Source organism: Aedes albopictus, chromosome 3, assembly GCF_035046485.1.
Source record: "Aedes albopictus strain Foshan chromosome 3, AalbF5, whole genome shotgun sequence".
Lineage (NCBI taxonomy): Eukaryota > Metazoa > Arthropoda > Insecta > Diptera > Culicidae > Aedes > Aedes albopictus.
In genome coordinates this window covers 69,497,392-69,523,719 of record NC_085138.1, presented here as the reverse complement: position 1 = coordinate 69,523,719, position 26,328 = coordinate 69,497,392, and the positions used below count along the sequence as shown (strand labels likewise).

The 26,328-nt window shown below is 38.7% G+C and overlaps 1 protein-coding gene across 1 annotated transcript in view; it reads left to right on the top strand.

Moving 5' to 3' along the window:
* Positions 1-10,248: 10,248 nt before the first annotated feature.
* LOC109427099 (nuclear protein localization protein 4 homolog) overlaps positions 10,249-26,328 on the top strand; it is a 116,185-nt gene continuing 100,105 nt past the window's right edge. The window contains exons 1-7 of the mRNA XM_029872339.2: positions 10,249-10,503; positions 10,574-10,708; positions 16,153-16,302; positions 16,364-16,465; positions 16,530-16,729; positions 16,792-17,519; positions 17,580-17,740. Coding sequence (XP_029728199.1) covers positions 10,688-10,708; positions 16,153-16,302; positions 16,364-16,465; positions 16,530-16,729; positions 16,792-17,519; positions 17,580-17,740 — 1,362 coding nt within the window. The 5' untranslated portion in view covers positions 10,249-10,503; positions 10,574-10,687. The remainder of the gene's footprint in view (positions 10,504-10,573; positions 10,709-16,152; positions 16,303-16,363; positions 16,466-16,529; positions 16,730-16,791; positions 17,520-17,579; positions 17,741-26,328) is intronic.

Below are 26,328 nucleotides of genomic sequence, written 5' to 3'. Positions count from 1 at the left end.
TGCGAGAAAAATGACGATAATTTACTCAATTCTTATCTGGTGAAGCATAGCACACGTGCTTGCTTTTCCGAAGTTTTCCGAGGCCCGGTATTTGTCGGTGGAATGCTTTAGTTACGCATGCGTTTATTTAGAGTTTTGATGATTTTAATCGGATGCTGCAAAGACTGAAATGGTGATGGTTTTTGAAGTTACTTGTTACCAAGCTTGTTACTTGGGGGCCGTTCATAAACCACGTAGACTTTTTGGGGGTAGGGGGGGGGGGGGGGGTGGTTGTCTGACCAAAGTCTACGCTCCATACAAATTTCAAATTTTTTGTATGTACAAAAGTCTACGAGGGGGGAGGGTGGTCTGAGATGGCCAAATTTTGGTCTACGTGGTTTATGAACAGCCCCTTGTTACTTGTTACTTGTTACTTGTTACTTGTTACTTGTTACTTGTTACTTGTTACTTGTTACTTGTTACTTGTTACTTGTTACTTGTTACTTGTTACTTGTTACTTGTTACTTGTTACTTGTTACTTGTTACTTGTTACTTGTTACTTGTTACTTGTTACTTGTTACTTGTTACTTGTTACTTGTTACTTGTTACTTGTTACTTGTTACTTGTTACTTGTTACTTGTTACTTGTTACTTGTTACTTGTTACTTGTTACTTGTTACTTGTTACTTGTTACTTGTTACTTGTTACTTGTTACTTGTTACTTGTTACTTGTTACTTGTTACTTGTTACTTGTTACTTGTTACTTGTTACTTGTTACTTGTTACTTGTTACTTGTTACTTGTTACTTGTTACTTGTTACTTGTTACTTGTTACTTGTTACTTGTTACTTGTTACTTGTTACTTGTTACTTGTTACTTGTTACTTGTTACTTGTTACTTGTTACTTGTTACTTGTTACTTGTTACTTGTTACTTGTTACTTGTTACTTGTTACTTGTTACTTGTTACTTGTTACTTGTTACTTGTTACTTGTTACTTGTTACTTGTTACTTGTTACTTGTTACTTGTTACTTGTTACTTGTTACTTGTTACTTGTTACTTGTTACTTGTTACTTGTTACTTGTTACTTGTTACTTGTTACTTGTTACTTGTTACTTGTTACTTGTTACTTGTTACTTGTTACTTGTTACTTGTTACTTGTTACTTGTTACTTGTTACTTGTTACTTGTTACTTGTTACTTGTTACTTGTTACTTGTTACTTGTTACTTGTTACTTGTTACTTGTTACTTGTTACTTGTTACTTGTTACTTGTTACTTGTTACTTGTTACTTGTTACTTGTTACTTGTTACTTGTTACTTGTTACTTGTTACTTGTTACTTGTTACTTGTCACTTGTTACTTGTTACTTGTTACTTGTTACTTGTTACTTGTTACTTGTTACTTGTTACTTGTTACTTGTTACTTGTTACTTGTTACTTGTTACTTGTTACTTGTTACTTGTTACTTGTTACTTGTTACTTGTTACTTGTTACTACATTTCTATCAATATAAATTTTTCATGAACTGCTTCACCAGGTCCCCATCGACCTCTCAATGTCGTTTCTCTTATTCTTCTCTGAAATTTACCGTTCGAGTATCGTTAGCAGTGCCGAGCCAGAAAAAAAAGCTTCTTCTTCTTCTTCTTGGCGTAACGTCCTCACTGGGACAAAGCCTGCTTCTCAGCTAAGTGTTCAATGAGCACTTCCACAGTTTTTAACTGAGAGCTTCCTCTGCCAATGACCATTTTGCATGTGTATATCGTGTGGCAGGCGCGAAGATACTCTATGCCCAAGGAAGTCAAGGAAATTTCCTTTACGAAAAGATCCTGGACCGACCGGGAATCGAACCCGTCACCCTCAGCATGGTCATGCTGAATACCCGTGCGTTTACCGCCTCGGCTATATGGGCCCTGCTTATTCGTGCCAATTCGTCACACCGTTACATTCCCCGCATTATTTTGGTGATACAATTTGTTCAATTACTATAAGTACGTATGACAAGGCGACTTGTAAGAAGGCGACACACTATAAAAATGTGCGTGCTATTGATTGTTTATCGGATGGCAAAATAGTTAACAACCATTCTTGATCGATGATTAGTGGAAGTGATTTATGGAAGGTGTCTAGCCCCAGGAAGAGTTTCGAGACTTATTCCTCTAAACTTGATCTGTTCTACGCCTGGAAACACTATGTACAGCGAACCAATGTTAGTAGCGCAAGAACAAAACTGGCATTTGCATTTGTTTCAATGTTTATGAGTGTAAAGGAGAAAATATTCTAAATAGAATGGCAATCCGCTCACATAACTTTTTTCAGTATTTGCATTTGAAAAAAAAACTTTCAAACTGATATCACATGAATGATACGCTTACTCTTGAGGAAAAAAGTAAATTCAATTCAAAAGCAATTCATTCTTATTGCTCGATTTAAGATATCAATGATGAGCACATAGCACCTGAAACCCAAACAGCATGAGCAAGATTATTGAGCTGCGAGTGAATGCAGCAAAGGTATCATATAAAGGTAGAACATAATCGACACCCACAAAGAGGGAATGCTAAGCTCCAACGATGTTATGAGGCGTGAATACTAGTATGCTGATAAGCCACTGTAAGGTACCAAACATGTGGGATGCTTCCAGGATGGCGGAGAAAATGGTTTATGCAATAAGCACTGGATACGAGTAGCACTTCGTCGCGCTCTATGCTATTAGGTACGTTGTAATAGAAGAGTTAACTATGTGTACGGCAATGTACAACTTAGTTTACACGAACGTCAGTCCATTAGCTATCGATGATAAAGTGAATGGAGGGAAATGTGTTGATAAAGGCATTATTCGTTTATAGGTATGTTTGTTCTAGAACAAATTTCGTAGAACAAAGGCAATAGTGAAAGATTAACACCGATAGAATAAAAAGAAACAAAAGTAGCTCCTGTAGACCGTGAAGTTCTTAACTTCAAAATAGTTTGAATGGCCTGCAATATTCAAGAAATGTACCAAAAGCATTATAGTGGCGCACTGAGGCTCCAGCAGCAGCATAGACTACATTCTACTAACATTCGTTACAAATAAAACATGATACAGTGTGTAGCTATTGTAACCCAAACTTCTAAGTGTATTTGAAGCCGTTTGTATTTCACGAAAATGTCCAACTACCCCAGAATCCAATCGGTCATAATATTGTGAGTTCTAGGGGGCATCAATGTGAATCAACTTTTCGGAAAGAGTCAATTAAAATTAGGGTAGGTCCTGTAGATCTTGTAAAAATTTATTCCAGAGTAGTTTGGATGACCTAGACCACCCAATAGGCTCCTGAAGCCCTATCTAGATTTTTGCTTTGAACCACAAAGTATGTTTCAAGGGTACATATTCACTCTTGACGTTTTTATTGGTCGTGGTCAGACCCGGATTATGGATTGTGGGGCCCGGGGCCGGAACTAATGTGGAGGCCCCTCGGAGGTACAAATATGGGCAAAAAAGTGTTTCCTTGTAACGATAAAGGGCCCGGGACCTTCGAACATTCTTCATTGAACCACTGGCTATCTTACAGTCTTAAATGTTATCCGTTGTCTAGTGTAAGTTATATTCAGTCTGTGGTCTTTGGCTGAAGACGGTGTGCAAATTTATCAGGCACCTCTTACGGGATTTCCTTTATCAATTTCTTTGGAAGTTAATTTTTATCTCTTTATTCGGGGATTTTCTGCCGGGATGAACCTGGCTTTCTTTTGAAGTTTCATTTGCAATCCCTTTGGAAACTTAGCTGCCAATTACTTTTGTAATTCTTTTGAGAGCTCTTTGCAAAATTGAATTTTTAGAAATGTCTTCAGTATTCTTTCAGCATTGGAAACTCCTTTAGAAAATCCTTACAGAATTTTGTTTGTTATTACTTTGGAAATTCAGTTAGATACCCAAGTAACCAGTAAGCATTTAAAATAGCATTCCTGCAGCATTATAGTTGCCCTTATGGCAAGGCATTTAATGCTAACTGGCTGTATATACGCCTATAGTGCTATCCAACAGCAGGTTTTGGCAAAGTAACGGGCTGTATGAGTGCAACACCTTCAGGAACGTTCTATCAAACTGTCAAAGATGCGTAACGCCTCGTCGCGAAACAAAACAAAAATAGATTTACGCCTGCTTCTCGCTCTCTCGACGATCTAGCTTCCTCCACACTCCAGCTGATTTAGGTGGTACTTTTTGCTTTTTTTGGTGCTATCGGGGTTTGAACTTTCGATCCGGTGATTATTCAATCATGTGTTCTGTTCAGGCTGCTGCTCCACGCTTCAGGATACGCTACGGTTGGTCCGATGATGTATGCTAATTTTATTGCCAATATAAAGCATGGTCGGAAAACAGATTCAATTCCGACACCCAAAACATGTGCTCAAAAAAACATTTCCCTCTTCCATCAATAACATATGATTCCTTCTTTCGATAATCTTAATCTTATGATCCGCCGAAGATACACCTATTAGGTACACATTTTTCGACAACATTAGGTGTGGAAATGTTCCCAATTCAAACCAGTTGCAGCAATGTTTACTTCGGAACTTTTGGATGAATAAGGGAAAAACGGATAAGTAACTCAGATGTTCAAATTTGTCAACAGAGGCATAGATTCTGTAAGAGAGAGGCAGCATCAGCTATCAAATGCATAACATATCTCCCATTCTCTTTCCTCTTAGCATTTGTAGAGCAGTTGTAAAGCATTCTGATTGCTTCCTCGCAAAAACACCTCAAGCAGTTGAAATGCTAATTAACAGCTGAAAGCTTTTGAATAGCACAGCTTATGCTGATTCAAGGCAGCTATGCATTCGAACTGCTTATGTAGGGCAGCAAGCAGTTCAAATGCTTAATACGGTCTGCTGTACGGCTTATTCAAATGCTTAGTGGTTACCTGGGTAGTTTACCACTTTTCTCATATAATTATGGTATTACGCTAATCTGATGAACCTAAACTCGGCAAGAAAAAGTCCCTTTTCTAATAATAAATTTGAAACCATTTAGAGAGAAACGAATGCAAGTCTTTACAACGAGTTTAATTTTTTCCGGCGTACGTTTCATGTATCCAGCCCATTACAGTCTGCCGAAAGTCATAAATCATAAAAGTCTACATTCCTTCCATATGTCTGGTACATAGATATTTGTAATGGAGGAAAACAAATACTTCCCATTAGTGCGACCCATACATTTGAGGAATCACCATACACCTGTGACTGTGACATACCATTTGCAGCACATACCCTTCATGTGCTAATTTGCCTGAAATGGCGGGTATTAATTGCACATACTTTGCATGCCACACCATGTAACGATACACCTAAACGACGATCAGACGGCCACGAAAGATGATTCGATTACATGTTAACTGTAAATTTAGTTGTTTTGAACTTGTTTAGCAGAAAAACTGATAGCTCTTCGAATATAATAAGAAGTTTTATGTATATTGTGCTCTGATTTTGCAGGGGTCGATGTTTTACTAAAAAGTGAAAATTTATCCTATGAATACTTTTGTTCGCATGTTGTGCACATAGGGCCGATTTCTTCACCCTGACTAAAGCGTTAACCCAGGTTTTACTATATGGGTAAGCCTGGTTTACCGGTTAATCAGAGGTGAAGAAATCAGCCCTTAGAGAATAGCTTTTAAGGGCTTTAGGACATTTGGTCGAATGACATTTTGTCGAATGACGTTTGGTCGAATGACATATGGTCGAAAGTACATTTGGTCGAAAGGACATTTGGTCGAATGGACATTTGGTCGAAACCCATTTTGTGGATGAAGAAGCATATGACATTTAGTCGAATGGACAATTCGTCGAATGGATATCTGGTCGAAAGGTACTAACTGATTGAAAGAGATTTGAGTGAAAAATAATATAGATTTCGGTATCATAATTTATAAGTTACATACTGAACTTATTTGGTTGAAAGTACGTTTGGTCGTATAGCAATTTAATCGTATTTAATAATATTAAACATTAAATAGCAAATATTTTAGTGCAGTATAGTTTTCGTTGGCATTGTTGAAGTAGTTGATTTTCTATCGAAGATTTCTCATAATTTTTAATATCGGCTCTTCTTTCAAGTTTCATCATTTCATTGCGTTTTTGTGTAGAACATACTGGCTTATGCATCAAAGATTTCTCCTTCTTTTCAACATATCCTGTTCTTTCAAGTTTGTTATTTGTACTGAGACTGGACATTATGGTTGTTATTATTTTATCAATGATTTTTACTTCTTTTGAACATAGGCTGTTCTTCCAAGTTTCGTATTTCTACTGTATTTGAATATTATAACTGCTGTCTTTTTATCGTGTATTTTTCCTTCTTTGAAACATAGGCTATTATTTCACGTTTAATCATTTCATTGCGTTTTCCTTTACCAACTTCTGAACGTTTTAGAAGAAATTTCTCCTTTTGAACACAAGCTGCTCTTCCGCTTGGTATTTGGATCTTATGGCTGCAGACTTTTTCATCAGAGATTTTTCCTTCTTTCAAACATAGGCTGTTCTTTAACGCAGTGCTGCATTTGAACTGAAAGCGAACTAAGATGCTGAATATTATTTTCCACTTAAATCTCTTTTCATCAGTTAGTGCCTTTCGACCAGATGTCCATTTGACGAATTGTTCATTCGACTAAATGTCATATGCTTCTTCTTCCTCAAAATGGGTTTCGACCAAATGTCCATTCGACCAAATATCCGTTCGACCAAATGTACTTTCGACTAAATGTCATTCGACCAAACGTCATTCGACGAAATGTCTTTCGACCAAATGTCATAGATCCGCTTTTAAGTATTCTTTCGGCACACGCCCTTGATACACATACTTTAAGGTAAGCATTTGTAATCACTTTTTTTATTGTGAAATCAATCAATGTGTGATTGAAACAGTTTTAGATATGATGATGATGAACCTGGGCATGCTAGCGGAATACATGTACGTAAAAAGAATATCGGATTAAGTACGAGACACTGAAGATGACCTAACAGTTGAGGTCGAAATACGAATCTGTCAAAGAATGCAAAATCGTAGTGCAATTAAAAGAAACAGTCCCTACCAAACTCTATCTTCTTTTTACTTAGTTTTAGATATGTTCATGTTGAATATGTTCAATGTTGTTTATGCTGAGAATAAATTTAACTAAATTTACAGATAAAATAAAAATTGAAAATGTAGAACAATATTAAAAAGACATTAATGTTCTGGAAATGTCACCGTTGTCAGTTCTGGGAAAAAGGAGGCAAGATTGACGCAATTTGAGGTTTCAATACAACTTTTTAGGAACTTTTATTAGTTATTTTATGCTTTATTTCGGAATCATTGGATAGATTTTGATTGCTAAATAGTTTTAACACATAGAAGAAGGTTGGACGGTATCGAGTGTACGGGTGATTTTTTTAATTCAATTCTAATGAATAGTTTCCATTTTGTAATTTTTGTAAAACAGTGCAGTGGTTTTTTAGTTATATGACTAGTCGTTTTAATCACTATTCCTTTTTATTTCGTTTTTATCACGCTCTGCAAGGACAAGTGACACTTCTCCCCATACTAAATCTGTTGCCAAACTCCCTTTGCAATAAAGAAGGAATTTTACTATGGAAAAAGAAATTTTATTTTATGCATTCATAACATTGAAACCATTAAAATGCATGAAATATTTATCAAGACCAAAGTATCTTACAAAGTAAAACTACAAACATAGAAAGAAATCACTACACGGGACTACTATTATTGAAATTCATCGTATTACTTGCAAATTGATATGTTTCCACTATATTTTAGGCTTATACTATAAGATGTCATGCACATTGACATATATCAAGCATGCGTTTTATTCAGTAAAGTAAATTCTTAATAAAAAACTTGTAATGTTTTGAAAAAGATTTTAATACCATTTGTATAATTATCCTTGAGCAAATGATTGTTTGATTAAACAAAAATGTAATGAAATTCAAATTGCTTATCATGACTAGATAATATCACGTTAACCCGCTGTTTCATCTCATTCTACCCGTTTCAACTTGCCCCTGTGTACCTTATTTAAAACCGAATGTTGAATTATCATTTTTGAATGCATTAACATAATATGACAACGTCAATCTAATGTATTTTGTGTCAACTTTTTGTTATTTGAGACTCTAGAGCCCACTTAACCCTAAAGGTATCAATAAGTAACAAGGAGATAAGTCTTTGAACAGATTAGAGGCAGAACTTCACAAATAAGTCACGCACACTCAGTATAGTCGACTCACACTTTTTGCAAATATCCATGTGGATGTGGTTTGAGATGCAAAGTATGTGCAATTAATACCCGCCATTTTTTGTTTGCATATTGCGAATTTTGGCTACATATACGACTACAACTTTTTATCCGTTTGACCAAATCGAATGAAATTTTAATACAATATATCTATATACATACGTCACCTACAGAAAAAAATGTCATTGTAATCGGTTCAGTATTTCTGACTCAAGCGATGATGGCATCATCTACACATAATAAACTGTTGCTGGTTGAAAAATCAGCAAATTTGATGCATGCAATCAAAAGTTATACACTATTTTCCGTGGTGCAATTTGAGTGTGGACACCCTTTATTTACGGTTGTATTACCCGTTGCAAGAAAATAGAGAGCGAAAAAGGTGCAAAATCGCTAATAGACCTCCGCTGGTATGTTTAATCGTTATGGTGTCTTCTACAATAAGTGCGCGAATTGGGTTCTTTAGGGGTATCCGGATTATTTCATAATCGGATTCTCCGCCCAAAAATTAGGCGAAATCCAAAATTTCATAATTTTTGGAGTCCGGGAACTATTTTTAAAATCCATTTAAAGTTTGTATGGGGAAATTTTTTTGTTCGGGTCGAACTGTCACTTTAACGATTGAACTGTCATTCTATCCACGAAAATTAAAACTGTTTTGTTGATTTAACCATCAAAACAAAAGTGTTGGAATCCAATAAAATCACGTTATACTCAGAAAAATGAGCTCTTTCGATTAGGCTATAGAAAATAGCAATATTTTATTCACTAAACAACCCAATTGGCCAAGGAATACTGCGCCGAAAACACCGAAATAATTTTCCTTACAGGCGGAGATGTATGGGCGCTTGCGCGTACAAATTTTCGCGCAACGCATAATAACGCTTTTACGTCATTAAACCACTGGTGATTGGGCTAGTGAAAAACTAGGCGCATAGGCAATCGGCGCGCAACTAGTGCGCTGGTGTATGGGTTTGAGTTAATCTTCGAAAAGAGCCCAAGCCCAACACACATGTTACCCTGGCGCGCAACCTAGAGGTCGAAGAGAAACTCGTTGAAATGCTGAAAACTCTCGAGAAACTCAATATAACTTATCCGACACCGACCTGTTGGCCAAATGTTGTTCCAAATACGACCACTGTGCGTTGGCGCCTAAGGAATCACGCTTATAAATTTCCACACATCGCTCATCATTTGAAAAACACAATAATAAGCCGGGTATAGCATAATAAGCCGGGCATATAGCTAACCATATATTCAAGTATGATTTTTTTTTCAAAAAATTAAACAATAATTATAATTAAATATGCGATCATATAGCTTAATAAGCTTAAAGCGTTGATAATGTACATTTCAGTCAACACTACTTGTGGCTGTTAGCTAAAAAATGGTTAGCGTGCAACAAATTCGCGATGATTTCCGCTCAGTTATTGTCGAGGGGCGTTACGATGGTTTTACAGGTTTCGCGAGAATCTGCATCGACCAGCATAATGCCTGCAGGCTGCATTAATACGAATGTTTACGCACTGGTTGTAATTAAAGTGAAACATTATCTACTTTTTTAGTTTTATTCGCATAAAAATATCATTACTGCTACACACTAAGATTCAGATGTTCCAGCTCAGTAATTTTTTCACTGAGTTCAGCATTTTTTTCATCTTTTTACCGAGTTTTCAACAGCAGATTTATCTCGGTACGCTCGGTTATCGTATTTACCGTATACCAGTAACGATATTTACCGTACATCAGTAAATTTTGACAGTTTATTATCTGAGCTCGGTAACTCATTTACAGAATATCCGCAAAAGAAATAACCGAGCGTACCGAGTTAAATCTGCTGTTGAGAACTCAGTAAAAAGATGGGAAAAATACCGAGCTGATCTTAGTGTGTACAAATTAAAAATCAAAACGAACGAAATTGCTTGTAATTTTTTCCCTTTTTTCCCCTTTGCTCGCAAAATCGTTCGGACCTTCTTCGAAAATTTACCTAGAAAAAAGTCGCTGACTTTTGTTTTGACAGTTCTCGCAGGAGCAGCTGCACGCACGTCAGTTTATCATCGTCAGTGTTTTTCGTTCGTCGGTCGGTGCATTAAAATTTCGCTGTCGGTTTTTCGTTTTTGCTTTATTTGTTGGCCATTTGGATAGCCTTTCTTCCCGTACATAATTCCACATCGGAAAAGTCAAATCCCGAATTGGAGTGACAGTGGTAGCAGCGGTTAAATTTTTGGCAGTTGTCACCAGCGGAAAGGACGACCAGTTTCGGGTAAGTTTTTTTTTCTTTCGGATCGCTTGTTGACTGAGCAGTTTCGTCACTCAACGTCGTTCCGTTGCAGGTACCGAGCATCATTCCGCCGTGCATCTCCCGCAGACGAGCTGAAGTTAACTTACATAAGCAAAGGCAGGCGGACGATTTAGTTCCGGGTTGAGCCAGGAAGCAACCGCTCAAGATGTCCAAAGGTGGCAAGATTGTGAGTAGCAATTTTCTTTATTGTTTCGAAGAAAGGAAAGGAATGACGCACGGAAAAGTGATATGTCATTGAGGGGCGCATCGGAAGGAGTGGGGAGATGGGCTGCTTCAGTTGGAAGCAGGCTAAACTGCTTGGTTGAGAACCGGTAAAGGATTTTAGTTGATGTCTCTGTTACCAAGAAGTCAGCTGAATAATTGACCGGTACGTCTGTGTTCCAGATTTTGTTCTGCATCTGGAATAACCTCAACCAAATGCAAGTTTAGGGAGTTTGTTTTGATTTCTATCCGTCCAGTGCTGGCAGGTTTTTGGGATTGGAACAATTTTCAAATGTAGTCAATGAAAATGTTTTTATTTTAATCAAAAGGATTTATAACAAGTTTTAAAGAATTTCAATAATCAATTATAGATCGGCTGGTTTCAGACAAACTGTTGGTGAGGTACCGCCAGGGCTCAGAAGATTTCAGTTTGTTTTGCTCTGCTGCTAGATCGGTTGATTTGGAACAAACCTTACCTGTTAGGTACATACATACACACATTTATTTGTTCAACATCATTAAGACAAGACATAATCAACAATAGTACGCCACAATACTCGGTTTGTGGTTGCCGCTCTCCATCCTCGGTCGCGCCCAATGCTCGCCAAGTCACGCTCCACCTGGTCCGCCCATTGTGCTCTCTGCGCTCCACGCCTTCTTGTGCCAACCGGATCCGTTGCAAACACCAGCTTTACAGGGTTGTTGTCCGGCATTCTTGCAACATGCCCTGCCCAACGTATCCTTCCGGCTTTGGCCACCTTCTGGATGCTGGGTTCGCCGTAAAGTGCAGCGAGCTCGTGGTTCATCCTTCTCCGCCACACACCGTTCTCCTGCACACCGCCGAAGATCGTTCTTAGCACGCGTCGCTCGAAAACTCCGAGTGCTTGTAGGTCCTCCTCGAGCATGGTCCATGCCTCGTGCCCGTAGAGGATCACCGGTCTTATTAGCGTTTTGTACATGGTGCATTTGGTGCGTGGGTGAATCTTTTTCGACCGCAGTTTCTTCTGGAGCCCGTAGTAGGCCCGACTTCCGCTGATGATGCGCCTCCGAATTTTTCGGCTCACGTTGTTGTCAGCCGTCAGTAAGGATCCGAGGTAGACGAATTCCTCCACCACCTCGAAAGTATCCCCGTCTATCAGCGCTTGAAAATTGAAGCGTTTTACCTCAGACGAATCAAAATTTGCTCTTCTCTGACCGGCGCTTTTCAACCCAAAGCGGTAGCAATATGCCTTCATTGGCTAACATGCTTCAGAAGCAAGTGGGAGCGGGAGCAATAAAAAATATGAGTGAGAGTGAGGGACGACTATTCACCGCCGTGCGGCTCTCTGAATCTCTCTCTTCGCCGTTGTATACGGCAATGAATATACTTGATTTTTATCTCGTTATTACAGTGCAAATGACATAAACTCGAATTAAATCGATTATAATAGTCACGTCCATCATTCTCTTATGGATAAATTGATTATTTTTACAAGTTTTGAGCAAAAAATAAATCCACTGAATCATTCACGCATCTTCAGCCTCACCGCAGCCAGTGAGAAATAATCGTTACCAGTCAATATGCTTCACCAGCCAACCGACCGATGAGGAATACTGGTCGCGGTTGGTTCGGTTTCTCTTTGCTCCCTGTGCGTGTTCGTTCGTAGTGATGGTTGGCGCTGATGACTGATCGTACCATTCATATTCACTCAAATTCAAGCACTGCCGTCTATCGTAACATTACTACCCAGACGGATCCGGTCGTTTTCGGTTCCGCCTACCAGCATGTACTTTGTTTTTGAGGCATTCACCACCAGTCCGACCTTAGCTGCTTCGCGTTTCAGGCGGGTGTACAGTTCTGCCACCGTTCCAAATGTTCTAGCGATAATGTCCATGTCGTCCGCAAAGCACACAAATTGACTGGATTTTGTGAAAATCGTTCCCCGGCTGTTGAGCCCGGCTCGTCGCATCACACCTTCCAGCGCGATGTTGAAGAGTAGACATGAGAGTCCGTCACCTTGTCGCAGTCCCCGGCGAGATACGAATGAACTGGATAGTTCACCCGAAACCCTTACGCAATTTTGCACACCGTCCATCGTTGCTTTAATCAGTCTAGTCAGCTTCCCAGGAAAGCCGTTTTCGTCCATGATTCTCCATAGCTCTGCGCGGTCAATACTATCGTATGCCTGTTAGGTATTCATAATAATATTTTTTACAATTGACTTATACATAAAACTTACCTATAGCACACCTATTTAGTATTTTTATAGGTAATCGATTTTTGTAGCTAATCTCTGAATTGATCAATATTTGTTTCTATAAATTGAATCATATAAACGTTTATTAAATATAACGCAAGAAAAAATATGGATCGTTGGACAGGAGTTTGACCGTTTCGGTGTCTGAGTTCCTGGCTATGATATATAATGAGTTTGTAGCGTTTTGTTTGCCCTAAAATGTCAAAGACTATAATGTTCCATCCAGGACTACGAGTATCACTTGGCTATATCTCTATTGAATCCCTAAATTATATTTTTAGCTTTATGCAACATAGGTATACAGTAGAGTACTTTTTGTTTTATATACAGTAGAGTATTGTTGCAAAAAGTTGTATGATGGATCGAACTTTGCAGGTCATATATGTGACATCTTGGAATTCGGCTTCTGAAGTGAATTACGGTTGAGAGAGTCAGACTTTTGCAAGGTGATACGAATGCAGCATTTCATCTTTCCTCCTTCCAGAAATTTATTCCGTGATTCCTTCATTGATCCTTCCCAGCTTTCCTTTAGGTATTTTTTCCCAGTATTCCTCTTCGATGTTTTGTTTCCCGGATGTTTTTAAAATTATTCCATCAAAAATTCCTCCGGGAATTTCTTCAAAGGATTCTTCTCAGGATTCAGTCTGAAATTTCTCCTGGGATTCCTTTATCGATTTATCAAGTATCAGTTGCTCGGCTCCAGAGGCACGTGCTCCTCCATTTTGGAAACTTGTGCCTCAGGGGATTTCTTCCGTGATTCTGCCACAGGTTATTCCTGAGATTGTATCAGTTATCTCCCGGGACTCCTTCATGGAATTTTTCCGGGTTTACAATAGGAATTTGTTCCAGAATTCTTCTATTGATACCTCCTTTAATCTCGTCATTTATTTTAACGCGGCTTCTTTTAAGGATTCCTCCCGAAATTCATTTGACCTTTAGAGATTGCTGCGGGATTCTTTCCGTCATTCCTTTACTGATGTGTTCCGGGGCTCCTTCCGGTATTTTTTGATGTATTTCTTCTGAGATTTATTAAGGAATTACTCCTGAATATTTTCAGGGATTCATTCAGAGTGTAGAATTAGCTTAAGTTAAAATACAAACATATAACCATAAAAAATGTTTCCGGGTTTCCTTCATCTTCATTGATTTCTCGTTTGATTCCTTTGGGAGATTTCCCCCAGCATTTATTATTAAATTTCTCCGGAGTTTCCATTGAACTCCATTTCAAATTTCCATTAAATTCCATTAAGGTTTTCGCCGGGGATTCCACCAGGGATTCCTCTCTGAATTTCTGCAGAGACACCGTCCAGGATTCCTTCGGAGTTTTTCCTGGAATTCCTACCGGATTTCTTCACGGATTCTGTGCGGCATTCCACCAGGGGTTTCTCACCTGTATTATTTTTTCTTGGGATTCCTCCAAGGATTCCTTCAATGATTGTTCTTAGGATTCATCCAGAAGTCTTTCAGAGATCTTACCCGCGATTCATTCAGCGATTCCTGTACGATATTCAAAAAGACTCTTTTGAGATTCTTTCAGGTATTCCTCCCGATATTCATTTATGTATTCCTTCAGAGATTTCTGGCACTGGTGCCGAGAATTGGCGCTGGACTAGGTGCAGTAATCTCGTTCAAAATCAACTTTCCGGCACAACAATCACTGTTAACAACAAGTTCACGCAATAAGGTATCTGATTCAGATGGAAGAAGTGGACGAAAACGGTCGTTTCGTTGTGAATTTAGGTAATGCACAATTTTGTTTATCTGTTGTGCCGGAAATGGGGTCAAAAACTCTATAAAATCCGAGCTATGGCACGATTTTGCATCATAGAGCAACTTTCCGAAATTCATTCTAATCATTATGCATTATTTAAATGCCGTTTCATAAGTTAGGCCTTATGAAAATATTAAGTTTATTTGGCTGAGTGTGGTCTCTTCCAGGTTTGGTCGCACTGAGCGCATATAAATTCTGCTCTTTGGATTTACACCATCAAGCACATAAATTAAAAATCTTTTCATCTTATCAGATAGAAGGATGTTGAAATATCCTAAATATCATTTCGAACTGTCAAAAAACCTCACCGCAGAGCCGCCGTTCAAAGTGAAATTCACTGGAGTTTTTCACCCGGGTGAAAATTTCTTTGCGCGCTCCGTGTGGCTCTGCGGTGTGAGTAAAATGAAAATCGCGTTATTAGTACTGTTCCTTTGAATTCCACTAAGAATTTGCATCCTTTGACAGATACGTATTTCGACCTCAACTGTAAGGTCGTCTTCAGTGTCTTGTACTTGACTCGACAGTCGACAGTGAGTCGAGTCAAGTACAAGACACTGAAGACGACCTTACAGTTGAGGTCGAAATACGTATCTGTCAAAGGATGCAAATTCTTAGTGGAATTCAAAGGAACAGTACTTAACGCGATTTTCTTTTTACTTACAGATATTCCCCTAACAAGCCCAGGATAATCATCATCTGCGGTGTGGTTTTTTTCACAGTTCGAAATGACATTTAGGATATTTCAACCATTTCAACATCCTGTTGAAAAGATGTCTTATTTATGATGTGCGTGATGGTGTAAATCCAAAGAGCAGAATTTTCATGCGCTCAGTGCGTTCTAACCTGGACTCTTGTTTCTGTCACAAAGCTTGTAATTAGGGTTTCTGATCCCATTTCCGTCACCACAGGTAAACAAAATTGTTTATTACCTAAATTTACAACGAAACGACCGTTTTCGTCCACTTCTTTCATCTAAATCAGATACCTTATTGCGTGAACTTGCTGTTATCAGTGATTGTTGTGAAGATTTTGTGCCGGAAAGTTGATTTTGAACGAGTTTACTGCAAAATGCATTTTTGTATTAGATCTGTAAGGAAATGGGGTTAGATATTTAAATCACTCTAACCTTGTGATTTCTTTAATTATTTAATGATGTCAAATATTTCCCTGCTAACACAAAGTCTTATATAATGTTGAATAAGATGCTAAAGTGGAGGTCATATGCGTACAAGCTTCCATTTGACAGCGTGTAAAGTGTGCGTATATCGCCTCCACTTTTGCATCCTATTCAACATCATATGCGATCGTGTGTTGACTGGGTTACCAGTCTGTTTCTATCATAAAGCATGTAATTACATAGGTATTTTCATTTTTTTTTTTATTTATATCGCATTCATTCAGGTACTTCGGGTTCAATCGCCGGATGGAACCAAACGAGTGGAAATTTCCGAAACCAGCAACTTGCGGGAATTGTACGAACTTGTACATGGGTCTTTCTCACTCAGCGATTATGGATTTGCGCTCTTTAAAGAAAGGAACTGCACAAAAGAGGTAATTATTCGGCTTCAGTTTGGTGAATGGACCATACTAACGATCTACTTCTTATTTGCAGCTTGTCTCCAGTCGATCTCAGACGGTCAAAGAAAACGGCCTAAAACATGGAGACATGATATATTTGAAGCATATTGCTGGGCCGTCAACTTCCAAGGAGCCTGTAAGTAAATTTCGCTTTACCTTTTGTCACGATTCCAAACTAATTTTCTTTCTGGGTCTTGCAGGAAAGAAGTTCCTCTGTCGCGTCGATGGCCTCCACAAGTAGTTCCTCGTTTAGTGGGGCGGCTGCTGGTTTCAGCCGTGAGCCAACTCCAAGCACCAGCTACGGTGCCAACGCTTCAGCAGTTCTCAACGGAGAGGATTCCGTGGATATCGAACTGTACAAACAGGATGGTAGAATTCAACGAAAACGAGATGAAAAGCTGTAAGTTCTTATCGATCAATTTCCATTCCAACGACATGTTTCAATTCATCGTCCCTCCACAGGTGCCGTCACAACTCGAATGGCTGTTGCGTCCATTGTTCCCCGCTGGAACCGTGGGACGAGACCTACCTCAAGGAGCAGAAGATCAAACACTTCTCGTTCCATTCGCATTTGAAGAAGCTCACCTCCGGGGTGGACCGTGGCAAGTTTGTTGCCCTGGAGGATCTCAACTGCAAGATCAAAACGGGCTGCCGGGATCATCCGCCGTGGCCCAAGGGCATCTGCTCCAAGTGTCAACCGTCGGCCATTACGCTCAATCGGCAGGCCTATCGGCACATCGACAACGTTATGTTCGAAAACACCGGAATAGTGGAACGGTTTCTGAACTATTGGCGCACGACCGGGCATCAGCGCATCGGTATGCTCTTCGGCACCTACGAAGTCCATCCGGACGTTCCGCTGGGTATCCGAGCTCGGGTCGCAGCCATTTACGAGCCGCCCCAGGAAAGCACCCGTGATTCCATTCTTCTGCTGGAAGATGAACACGAGGCGGAGGTGGATGAAATGGCTCGTCTCTTGGGGCTGCGCCGCGTGGGTTGGATCTTCACCGATCTGCTGGCCGAGAATGCCGCTGCCGGAACGGTCAAACATGTTCGCGGCATTAAAACGCACTTCCTCACGGCGCAGGAATGCATCCTGGCGGGACATCTGCAGAATAAGTATCCCAATCGTTGTAAGTACGCCAACGGCGGGTACTTTGGGTCGAAGTTTGTTACGGTTTGCGTTACAGGTAATTTCCACTTGGGTGTCTTTAAATTAGAGCTATTCGGATTAACATTTCCGGTTTCAGGTGACGACAAAAAGCAGGTGCATATGGAGGGGTACGCCGTTACGGCGCAGTGTATGGCACTAGTGAGAGATAATTGTTTGATTCCAACGAAGGACGCTCCCGAGTTGGGCTATATTCGGGAGTCCACCGACAAGCAGTACGTTCCGGATGTATACTACAAGGTAAGTGGAAACATTTCTTGAGGGTATTAGATCCATGTTATCCAACAGCTTAAAAAATCTGTTGGCATGTACGTTCATAAAAGGTGCCTCATAAATATTCGCACTTACATAATGTACACCCGCCAGTTGTTAAGATTTTTTTTTCATAGGATGAAATGTTGAATGTTATAAAAACTTGGTAAGGTTTTGGGGGAGCGGAGGGAGAAAAGTGTAGTACCATCAGGATACCAGATTTCACTCATCTAAGACCACACACCAATTTTTTTGAAACGCTTCCAGCACAAAAAAAATTAGCAAAATAAATTGCTGAAATTCAGCGAAATTTTTGCTGAATTTCAGCACAACGTTGCTGATCAACTGTCAAAATTGCTGGAAGATTCAGCAAGCTGAAAAATAATTGCTGATATTCAATAAATTCGTATTGCTGAATGAAATCAGCACAAAAAAAAATCAGCAAAGTTTGCTGAATACCAGCAAACAAAATTTGCAGTGCAGTTTCGCAGAAAAACATCATCTGTTGAATGGCTGTTAAGGTAGGTGTCATGATGCATCACTGAGTCTTCGAACGAATCATTGGCTTTTTGATTTTCAATGATTGTTTGCCGCGCGTTTTTGAAGTGATATAAAAACGGGTAATTCTGCAGAAAAAGTATCATCGCAATCACTGCGAGTGAGCATATAGGATAATACATATTCAATCGAATATTCGCTTTAACGGCAGATGATTAGGCAGGAACAAATCTCATTTTCTTCTTTTATCACTTTGCTCGTTTACTCGTCAAGGCTAATTGATAAACAATAAACGTATTTGATGAAAACAATTAGGCAAAATCACGAAACTCCTCGGATTTGTTAAGACATTTTTCCGGTGACTCTAATTTCACTTTAAAATTTTCAGCCAATTTGAAATTTCGAGCAACATATCCAACATGGCTGCCGATGCTGATGATGCCGTAAAAAGCCATAAGCCAATTTGTAATGTTTTTGCATTTTATGTTACTTCAATCTAAGTATAATCAGATATACAAATCAAGACTAATATAAAACTTTTCATAAAAGTATGATTTTATTACAATTGGTGTGAGACCACCACCTAATTCCGCTCACGGACAAATTTATGCCATCTCTTAAAATGTAATAGACTTATCCGGAAAAGTGCATTATTTTTACAACTCTATGTTTTTACAATTGGGTGCTTTAAATTAAATTCACTGTGTACTAAAAGCTGGAGATTTTACAATTTTCACGTATTTTTGCGAATGCAAAAATCTAAATAATTATCGTCTAATGAACAGAATTCCATTCATTGATTTGATTAATTAATACATCTTTACATAGATGAGAGTTACTCGTCACTCTCCAAGGGAATGTCAGATCATTCCACATCCTTCTAGTTTTGGCAATCTTCTAGATGCTGAATTTGTCGTAGGGCGCAGCAAACTCGTGGTTTATTCTTCTCTGCCTCACACCGTTCTACTACACAAAAGATAGTTCTTAGAACTTGTCGCTCGGAAAGTCTGCTAGATTTTGAGCATGTTGCAACACGTTTTAACTATTTCCCACATGACACTACTCAAGAAACAATCAGGTATTGCCTTAAATGTTTCTCTAAGCAGCTATAAGTCGTAGGGGTAGTGGGGGTAATTTGGCCAATGGGGCATTTTGAGCACCACTGGGAAGTCACTTAAAATCTAGTATATTTTGCAAATTCACCTTACAGCTCTAATACTGGCCTGATTAAAACATTAGAATGAAGCCCTGGGCTTGGATTATATCTTCCAGGAAGCTTTGATTTCAGGCATGTGGTCGATGGCCTTTGCAGCAATGATTGGAATAGCTGAATGTATAATCAATGGCAAACAATTCTGTAAGAATCAGATCTTCAAGTCATCTGATATAGTTATACTGATCATGACGCTGCATAGTACCTATATCGAACATTTGTCGAAGTCATTTATGTGTCGGGAAAATATAATTCCAAGTTGGAGAGAATATTACAAACTGAGGGAGGGTAATAGGCCCAGTCAGACCCCTGAATGGGCAATGTGGGTTAGTTTATGGGAATGCCATTGAAGGTTTGTAATATTCTCCGAGGCTTTCGAAATCCAACAGGGCGCGTCCCCGGGTTGCGGATAGGGGGAAAAGGGAGATTTTTCACATTTGTACTGTAATCAGCCAATGTGGTATTATCTCCTATGGTGTTGTAGTGCGAATGAATGATCTCATTCTATGGGAATTCGAACCTTGTAATGTATTGTTTATCAACTTCAATTTTCTAAGCTTGATAAGGTTTTGAAGACAAACATGAGATGAGAGAATTGCCTAATAGGAAAGTCACATCAGCAAAGCTTTTACATATGCAAATGCTATCCATGGGGTCATGTCTAGCATTTAATATGTATGGCAATGACTGATTCTTACCTAGCAGGGGTACTACAAGACCACGCGGACAATTCGATTGAAGGCTTAATTGGGAATAATATATTTTCCAGAACTGAAGGGACATTTTTTCCGGGGTGACTGGCGAGTCGGAGAGGGTAGAAGTTTCCGTTTGTTATAATTGACAAAATAAACAATCGGGCGCTTTTTCTTTCTATGACTTGCTTGGTATTTTGTGAATTATTGTTTTTTGGTTTTGGAAGGTATGCGATTCACTATTGAGCCTTAAAATTATTTTGCATCTGAATAGCATTGATATTGTCAAGTCTGTACCAACACCCTAATCCCACACCAAAATACCCTTTTCCTATCCCATGGCGTTTATGTGGTCAGCAAAGACTATTCAGCCATTACCCCTCCTTATCATCGGCTTTGGACTGACTTGCGCTCTCAATGCCCCACCAAATGCTGCAAAATGAAAATGAAATGAAAACATTAGAATGAAGTTATTAATCGCATAGTAAATTAGAAAAATAAAATCTAGAATTGTTAGCCAAATTACCCCGACGAGGGCTGAACAAAAACACCACATGAGACATTCATTGTTTAAATATCTTAGATGACTTTCAAATTCACAATTTACTTTACAGTTGCACTAACGTAAGAACTACACGACACACACAATACGCGACGCGACACAAGACAACACTTGTTATCGTTCTTACAATCGTCAAGAAAAGATTAAAAAAAAATACCTTTTGTCGACCAGTTCCGGGCGAGATCTAGCCCATCTTCAGGACAATGTCCGACTGACTACGTTGTGTTCGTACGTTGTTCGTATACGTCCAAAAGAAGAGAAGGTACTCTATCGTCAGACACGATGCAATGGGAGGGTCATCCTCATTCATCAATTGCTTTGTCAACCCTGTGATGAACATGGACTTCCATGCATTCAAATGCGAAGATTTGTTGACACGTTTGAGCAGTTCCGCTTCTTCCCAGTTGATGTTGTGATTACTGCTCGCTGTATGAACTGCCACGCTGGATTCGTTTTGTTTGTTTGTGTCAACGGCATTCTTATGTTCCCTGATTCTGGTTTTGAATTTCCGGCGTGTCTGACCTATGTAGACAGCTGGACAGTCAATGCACGGAATTTCATAAATTCCTGACTGCTCATCCAGGGGAACCTTATCCTTCACATTGCATAGTAGTTCACGTAACGTGTTGGCGCTTTTGTGCACTACTTGCAATCCATGTCGTTAAAGCTTAGCTTTTATTGGGTTGGTTACTTAAGGGTAGAACGGTAGGCTAATCCTTTTTGTTTGTCCTGCTATTGGCTCCAGCGTTGTTATGTTCTGACGGTGTTTTTTGCGTTTGTGTTTTTGTAGAATTTTGTCTACGAAAGTTCTGTTGTATCCATTAACCTCGGCTGCAGCGTAAATTCGATTTTGTTCTTTCTTGAATTCTACGCTATCCAACGGTACATTGTAAAGCCGGTGAGCCATAGAATGGAGAGCGGCTTACTTTTGGGCACCAAAGTGGTTGGAATCGGATGTTAGGGTAACCAATATAATTTGGACCCACATATATTTTGGACCCCCTGGGTCGTATTATCATAACTTTCACTGATTTGATGAAGAGATGACGAAAAATTTTAGAATCATTCGCTAAAGTAGATTGTTCTGCACGAGCAGCAACCATTTCCTCACTGGAAATATCATTATTATTTGCTTTAAAAATATTTTTTGTTAATCTCGTCATCCGTGCGAGTGTCGCGGCATGTTTACGAAAAGAGAAAGAGGTGCTGAGGAAACTTGTAGATGTAAACAAAAACGTTTATCATTCTAGCGTATTAAATTGGCAAAGTTCGTCTAATCAGCCTTTGTCCATCAAGTAATTAGGATGTGATCCAGCATATCCAAGTGGCAGATTCTTCGAAAATAGTTTCAAGCGGGTTTAAACACCGGGTGTCCAAAATATATACTTAAGTGGGTCCAAAATACATTGGGGTGTCCAACACAGTGAAAACTGATGCTTCAAAAATCAGTTATTTTCATTAAATTTTCAGCCAGAAATGACCTTGTGGGTATTTTTGACGGACAGTGAAGGCTTTTACGGTCATACCAACATCATCATTATGTCGACACGAATGCACCCTTCAGGTGTAAAGTGTCGTAAATACATTAACAAACAAACAAACATCATTATGTGTAACACCCTCTGAATCTGTTTGATGTTAGCTTAAATTCAAAGTAATGTCCTCTAGGGGTCCAAAATTCGACCGTTACCCTATGTACCGATCTGTGCTAGTTGGTTTGCGATAAATCCCAAATTTCAGAGTGTTATTCTCGTTTCTGCTAATCATCAGATCCAAGAAAGGCAACTTACCGTCTACTTCCTTCTCAACCGTGAATTTGATTGTTTCATGTTGTGAATTTAACATGCTAAGTGTCTGGTCGTTCCTTTACCGGGGCGAAAACATCGTCTACGTAGCGCCACCACACCCGGGGAAAAATCTTCTGTTTCTGGGCTTCATTTTCTAGATCGCTCATAAACAAATCGGCTAGAAGTGGTGAGAGCTTACTACCCATGCTCAGGCCGAAGATCTGTTTGTAGAATTTTCCCCGGAAGTTGAAAAATTTTGGTTCATTCAGTCCAAATTATTTTGTTTTCCTTGAAGTAGGGTGGGGCGGGGCAAGATGGGTCGCATAAGGATGGATCACCATAACTTCGTAAATACAAATCGGATTGGTTTGCATTCGTCCGCTACTCTTTAATACACTAGTTAGCTATGCTAAAAGTCGATAAAAAGTTCATTAAATACAAAATATGATGTTAAACAAGCAGTTTTAAAAAGTGATCGATTTTGTGCCGTAAAAAAGTGCGGGGCAAGATGGGTCACCTTTTAAGTAATTCACATTTTCTCAACGAAAAACGTCAAAATATAATATTTGTTCCGCATTCAAATATGCTCCATATCCATACTGAGTAAACAAGAGCTACTAGTAAACATTTTATAAATTTATTTGGAATATAAAAAACTTTACGATTTGAGTGATTCTAAGGCGACTTGAAAATCGATGTTTTTACTAAAAAATTATCATAATTTTATGTTATAATTTTAAGCGTTCATTCCGCTTGATTGAAGTCATTTATGAGATAGTCTTGTAATAAAAAATAAATAACTTTTAAATGCTCCAAAAATACGTTCAAAATTGAAGGTGACCCATCTTGCCCCGCGGCCGTTTATATGGAGAATATATGGAATGTATCGCATAAGAAAAATAGCAAAATACCATTTTATTTTTTATTTCCAATGAGAGTGAATAATTTTTCAATCAATGCCCCAAACTTTTGTATATTCATGCTGGTCATCTAACAAAATTATTAACATAATCAAAACATGAGTAATGCGTCCGAAAATGGCACTGACCCATCTTGCCCCGCGACCCATCTTGCCCCGCCCCACCCTACTATGTGATACTATGTGATTCAATATCAAGCGAAGCAAGTTAAGTTTGTATTACGTTAGGCGATTTAAATTCTTCATTGAACATAGGAGGCTCATATTACCCCGACGGTTCAAAAAGGACGCAAAAACAACAATGTTTTTTTCAAAAATCGTTTTTTGGCATATAAACACGATTAGACTATGATATTTTTATGCAACTAGTGTAGCATTATTAGAAACATTCTGGGCATATGATGTGCGAGAGATTCAACGATGTTTTCTGCATCTTCAACCGACTTTTGCTTAGGGTGGCCAAATTACCCTGATTTACCCTATACTGTTTGATATACTTATATAAGATAAAACTATACTTCAACTCTTTTTCGTCAAAAATAATTATGAAAATCTATTTAACAACAGCCGATCTATACTGCCCCTCTTCGCATGTCAGTCCCATGTTGTTTTTCAAAGCGCATACCTTTTGTACTAGAACTCCAATTATTTTCAAAGAAATGTATTCAATTCATGCATATCCTTTTCGTGGCATGTTGAGCTGTGAAATGAGGCGGAGAGATATCAAATTTGTTTTAAATGACTTCGTGAGTGACAAAAATAAGATTCGCATTAGAAACAACATGGGACTAACATGCGAAGAGGGGCAGTATAAGCATCATTCAATGATCGTACCTCCTTTATATAGCTTTTGGTCAACTTTTTAAATCATAGGCTTTTTACTGAAATATCTTAAACTTTTCTTCTACATAAGCAAAGTTATATGAAGTTTACCCATTATATCGGATTGGCAACTAAAGAAACATCAAAATAAACTTTCTACCATAATGATTCATCCTTGAATCCCTTGCTTGATCAACAACGTATTCGCTGTTTTTTTTCCTCCCCTGTTGGGGAAATTAAGCCACTGCGTCCAATAAGCTGAACTTTTGTGGCATGCCCCGTTTTGATATTCGCATCTAGCCAGCTAATTACCATGTGCCAAGTAATCAGCTTCTGCCACGACGCGTCGTCTCCCAGTCAGATGCAATGGAATTTATATACTCCAAGACCTTCTCAGGTTCTGCAGACCAGATCTCACTGAGTTGCAAGCAACCACTATTTAGAAATCTTTGCCTGCGCATGTATAAAGCGCCACAACTGCAAAGCAGATGTTCCCAGGTTTTACGTTCCGTATTACAGAAACGACAGATATCATTCTGAATCTGGACAATATTCTTCAAGTGATACCTGCTCGGGCAGTGTCCAATTACTAGGCCAGTGCACAGGGGATGGCCAAAATGTTTGGGATAGGCAATTTTTTTCTCTCACAAAAATGTTCAACATGCTGTAACTGTTCATACCTATTATATGTGCATGTTTGAGCTCGGTTGGTTGATCTTTCGCGAAGTTAGAATCGTTCTAGTAAAACACTATTTTTTAAACAACTAATTTTTGAACTGTCATATCTCGGAAACCAGTGAACCGAATTGAATGAAATTTTTAACGTTTATCAACAATATATTGATACTTTATATGACGCCATTTTCTCACGATGGATAAAGTTATACCGGTTTGACATTTTTACTCATATAGAGGAAAATAAGTCAAATTTACAATACATATCGTACAAAAAATACTAAATGTGTTATTCTTCCAATCCAAATAGGCTCTAATACATCTTATCAGAGATATCTTGAGAACAGAAGCAGAAAATCTTTGGATATCAACACTAAAATTTAATGACATTGTTGTAAAAAAAAATAACATTTTTTCCAAAATAGATCCAAAAATTTTCAATCCATGATAACTTTTTTCAACGTTCAAAAAGTTCCTATGTTTTAATGACATGAGAAGCATCAATGTATTCTTGATAAACGTTCAAAAGTTCACTAAATTCGGTTCACTGGTTTCCGAGATATGACAGTTCAAAAATAAGTTGTCTAAAAAATAGTGTTTTACGAGAACGATTCTAGCATTGCGAAAGGTTAACCAATCGAGCTCAAAATTGTACCAATGATGCACATATAGTAGGTTAACGAACAGTCAACAGAGAATTTTTATGCATTCTATGAAATGTTACAGCGTTTTGAACTTTTATGAGAGTGAAAAAAAAGTTGCCTATCCCAAACATTTTGGCCACCCCCTGTATGTACAAAGAGCTCTCTTGTTGAGCTCTAACAGCTTTTTGGTTTTATAAGTGTTTGGTGTTATGAATCGTTTTGACTGATTGCAATTTTTAACATCCATCCAATTGGATATCACCCTCTGCTCAGCCCAGCATTTCAGGTCCATTTTTATTGTACAGTTTGATATACCACAGAATGGTTCTGGGCCAACAAACTGTAAATTGGAACCACTTTTAGCAAGCTCGTCTGCCATTTTATTCCCTTCAATGCCACAGTGACCTGGAACCCAGTATAAGTTTACTGAGTTCCCTTGGCACACACGGCGTGTGTATGGGGAAAGTTTATAACAAAAAAATAGGCATCGTCAAATTTTTCGCTATTCAAAAATAGAGGCTTTCAGCTTTCATTTGCAGGGTCCCTCAAAAAAATCCACCGAGGGATCCCGAACAACTTTTTCAGAATACTGTTTTTCCCCATACAAAATACATGGTTCCAAATTAATCCCTATTTCTACTTAACAAACATACCCAATTTTTGTATGAAAAAGTTCCCCCGATGGAAAATTTCGATGTTGGGCTTGAATGAAAGCTGGTAGCGTCAACTTTCACGTAGCGTAAAAATTAGCGATGCCCATTTTT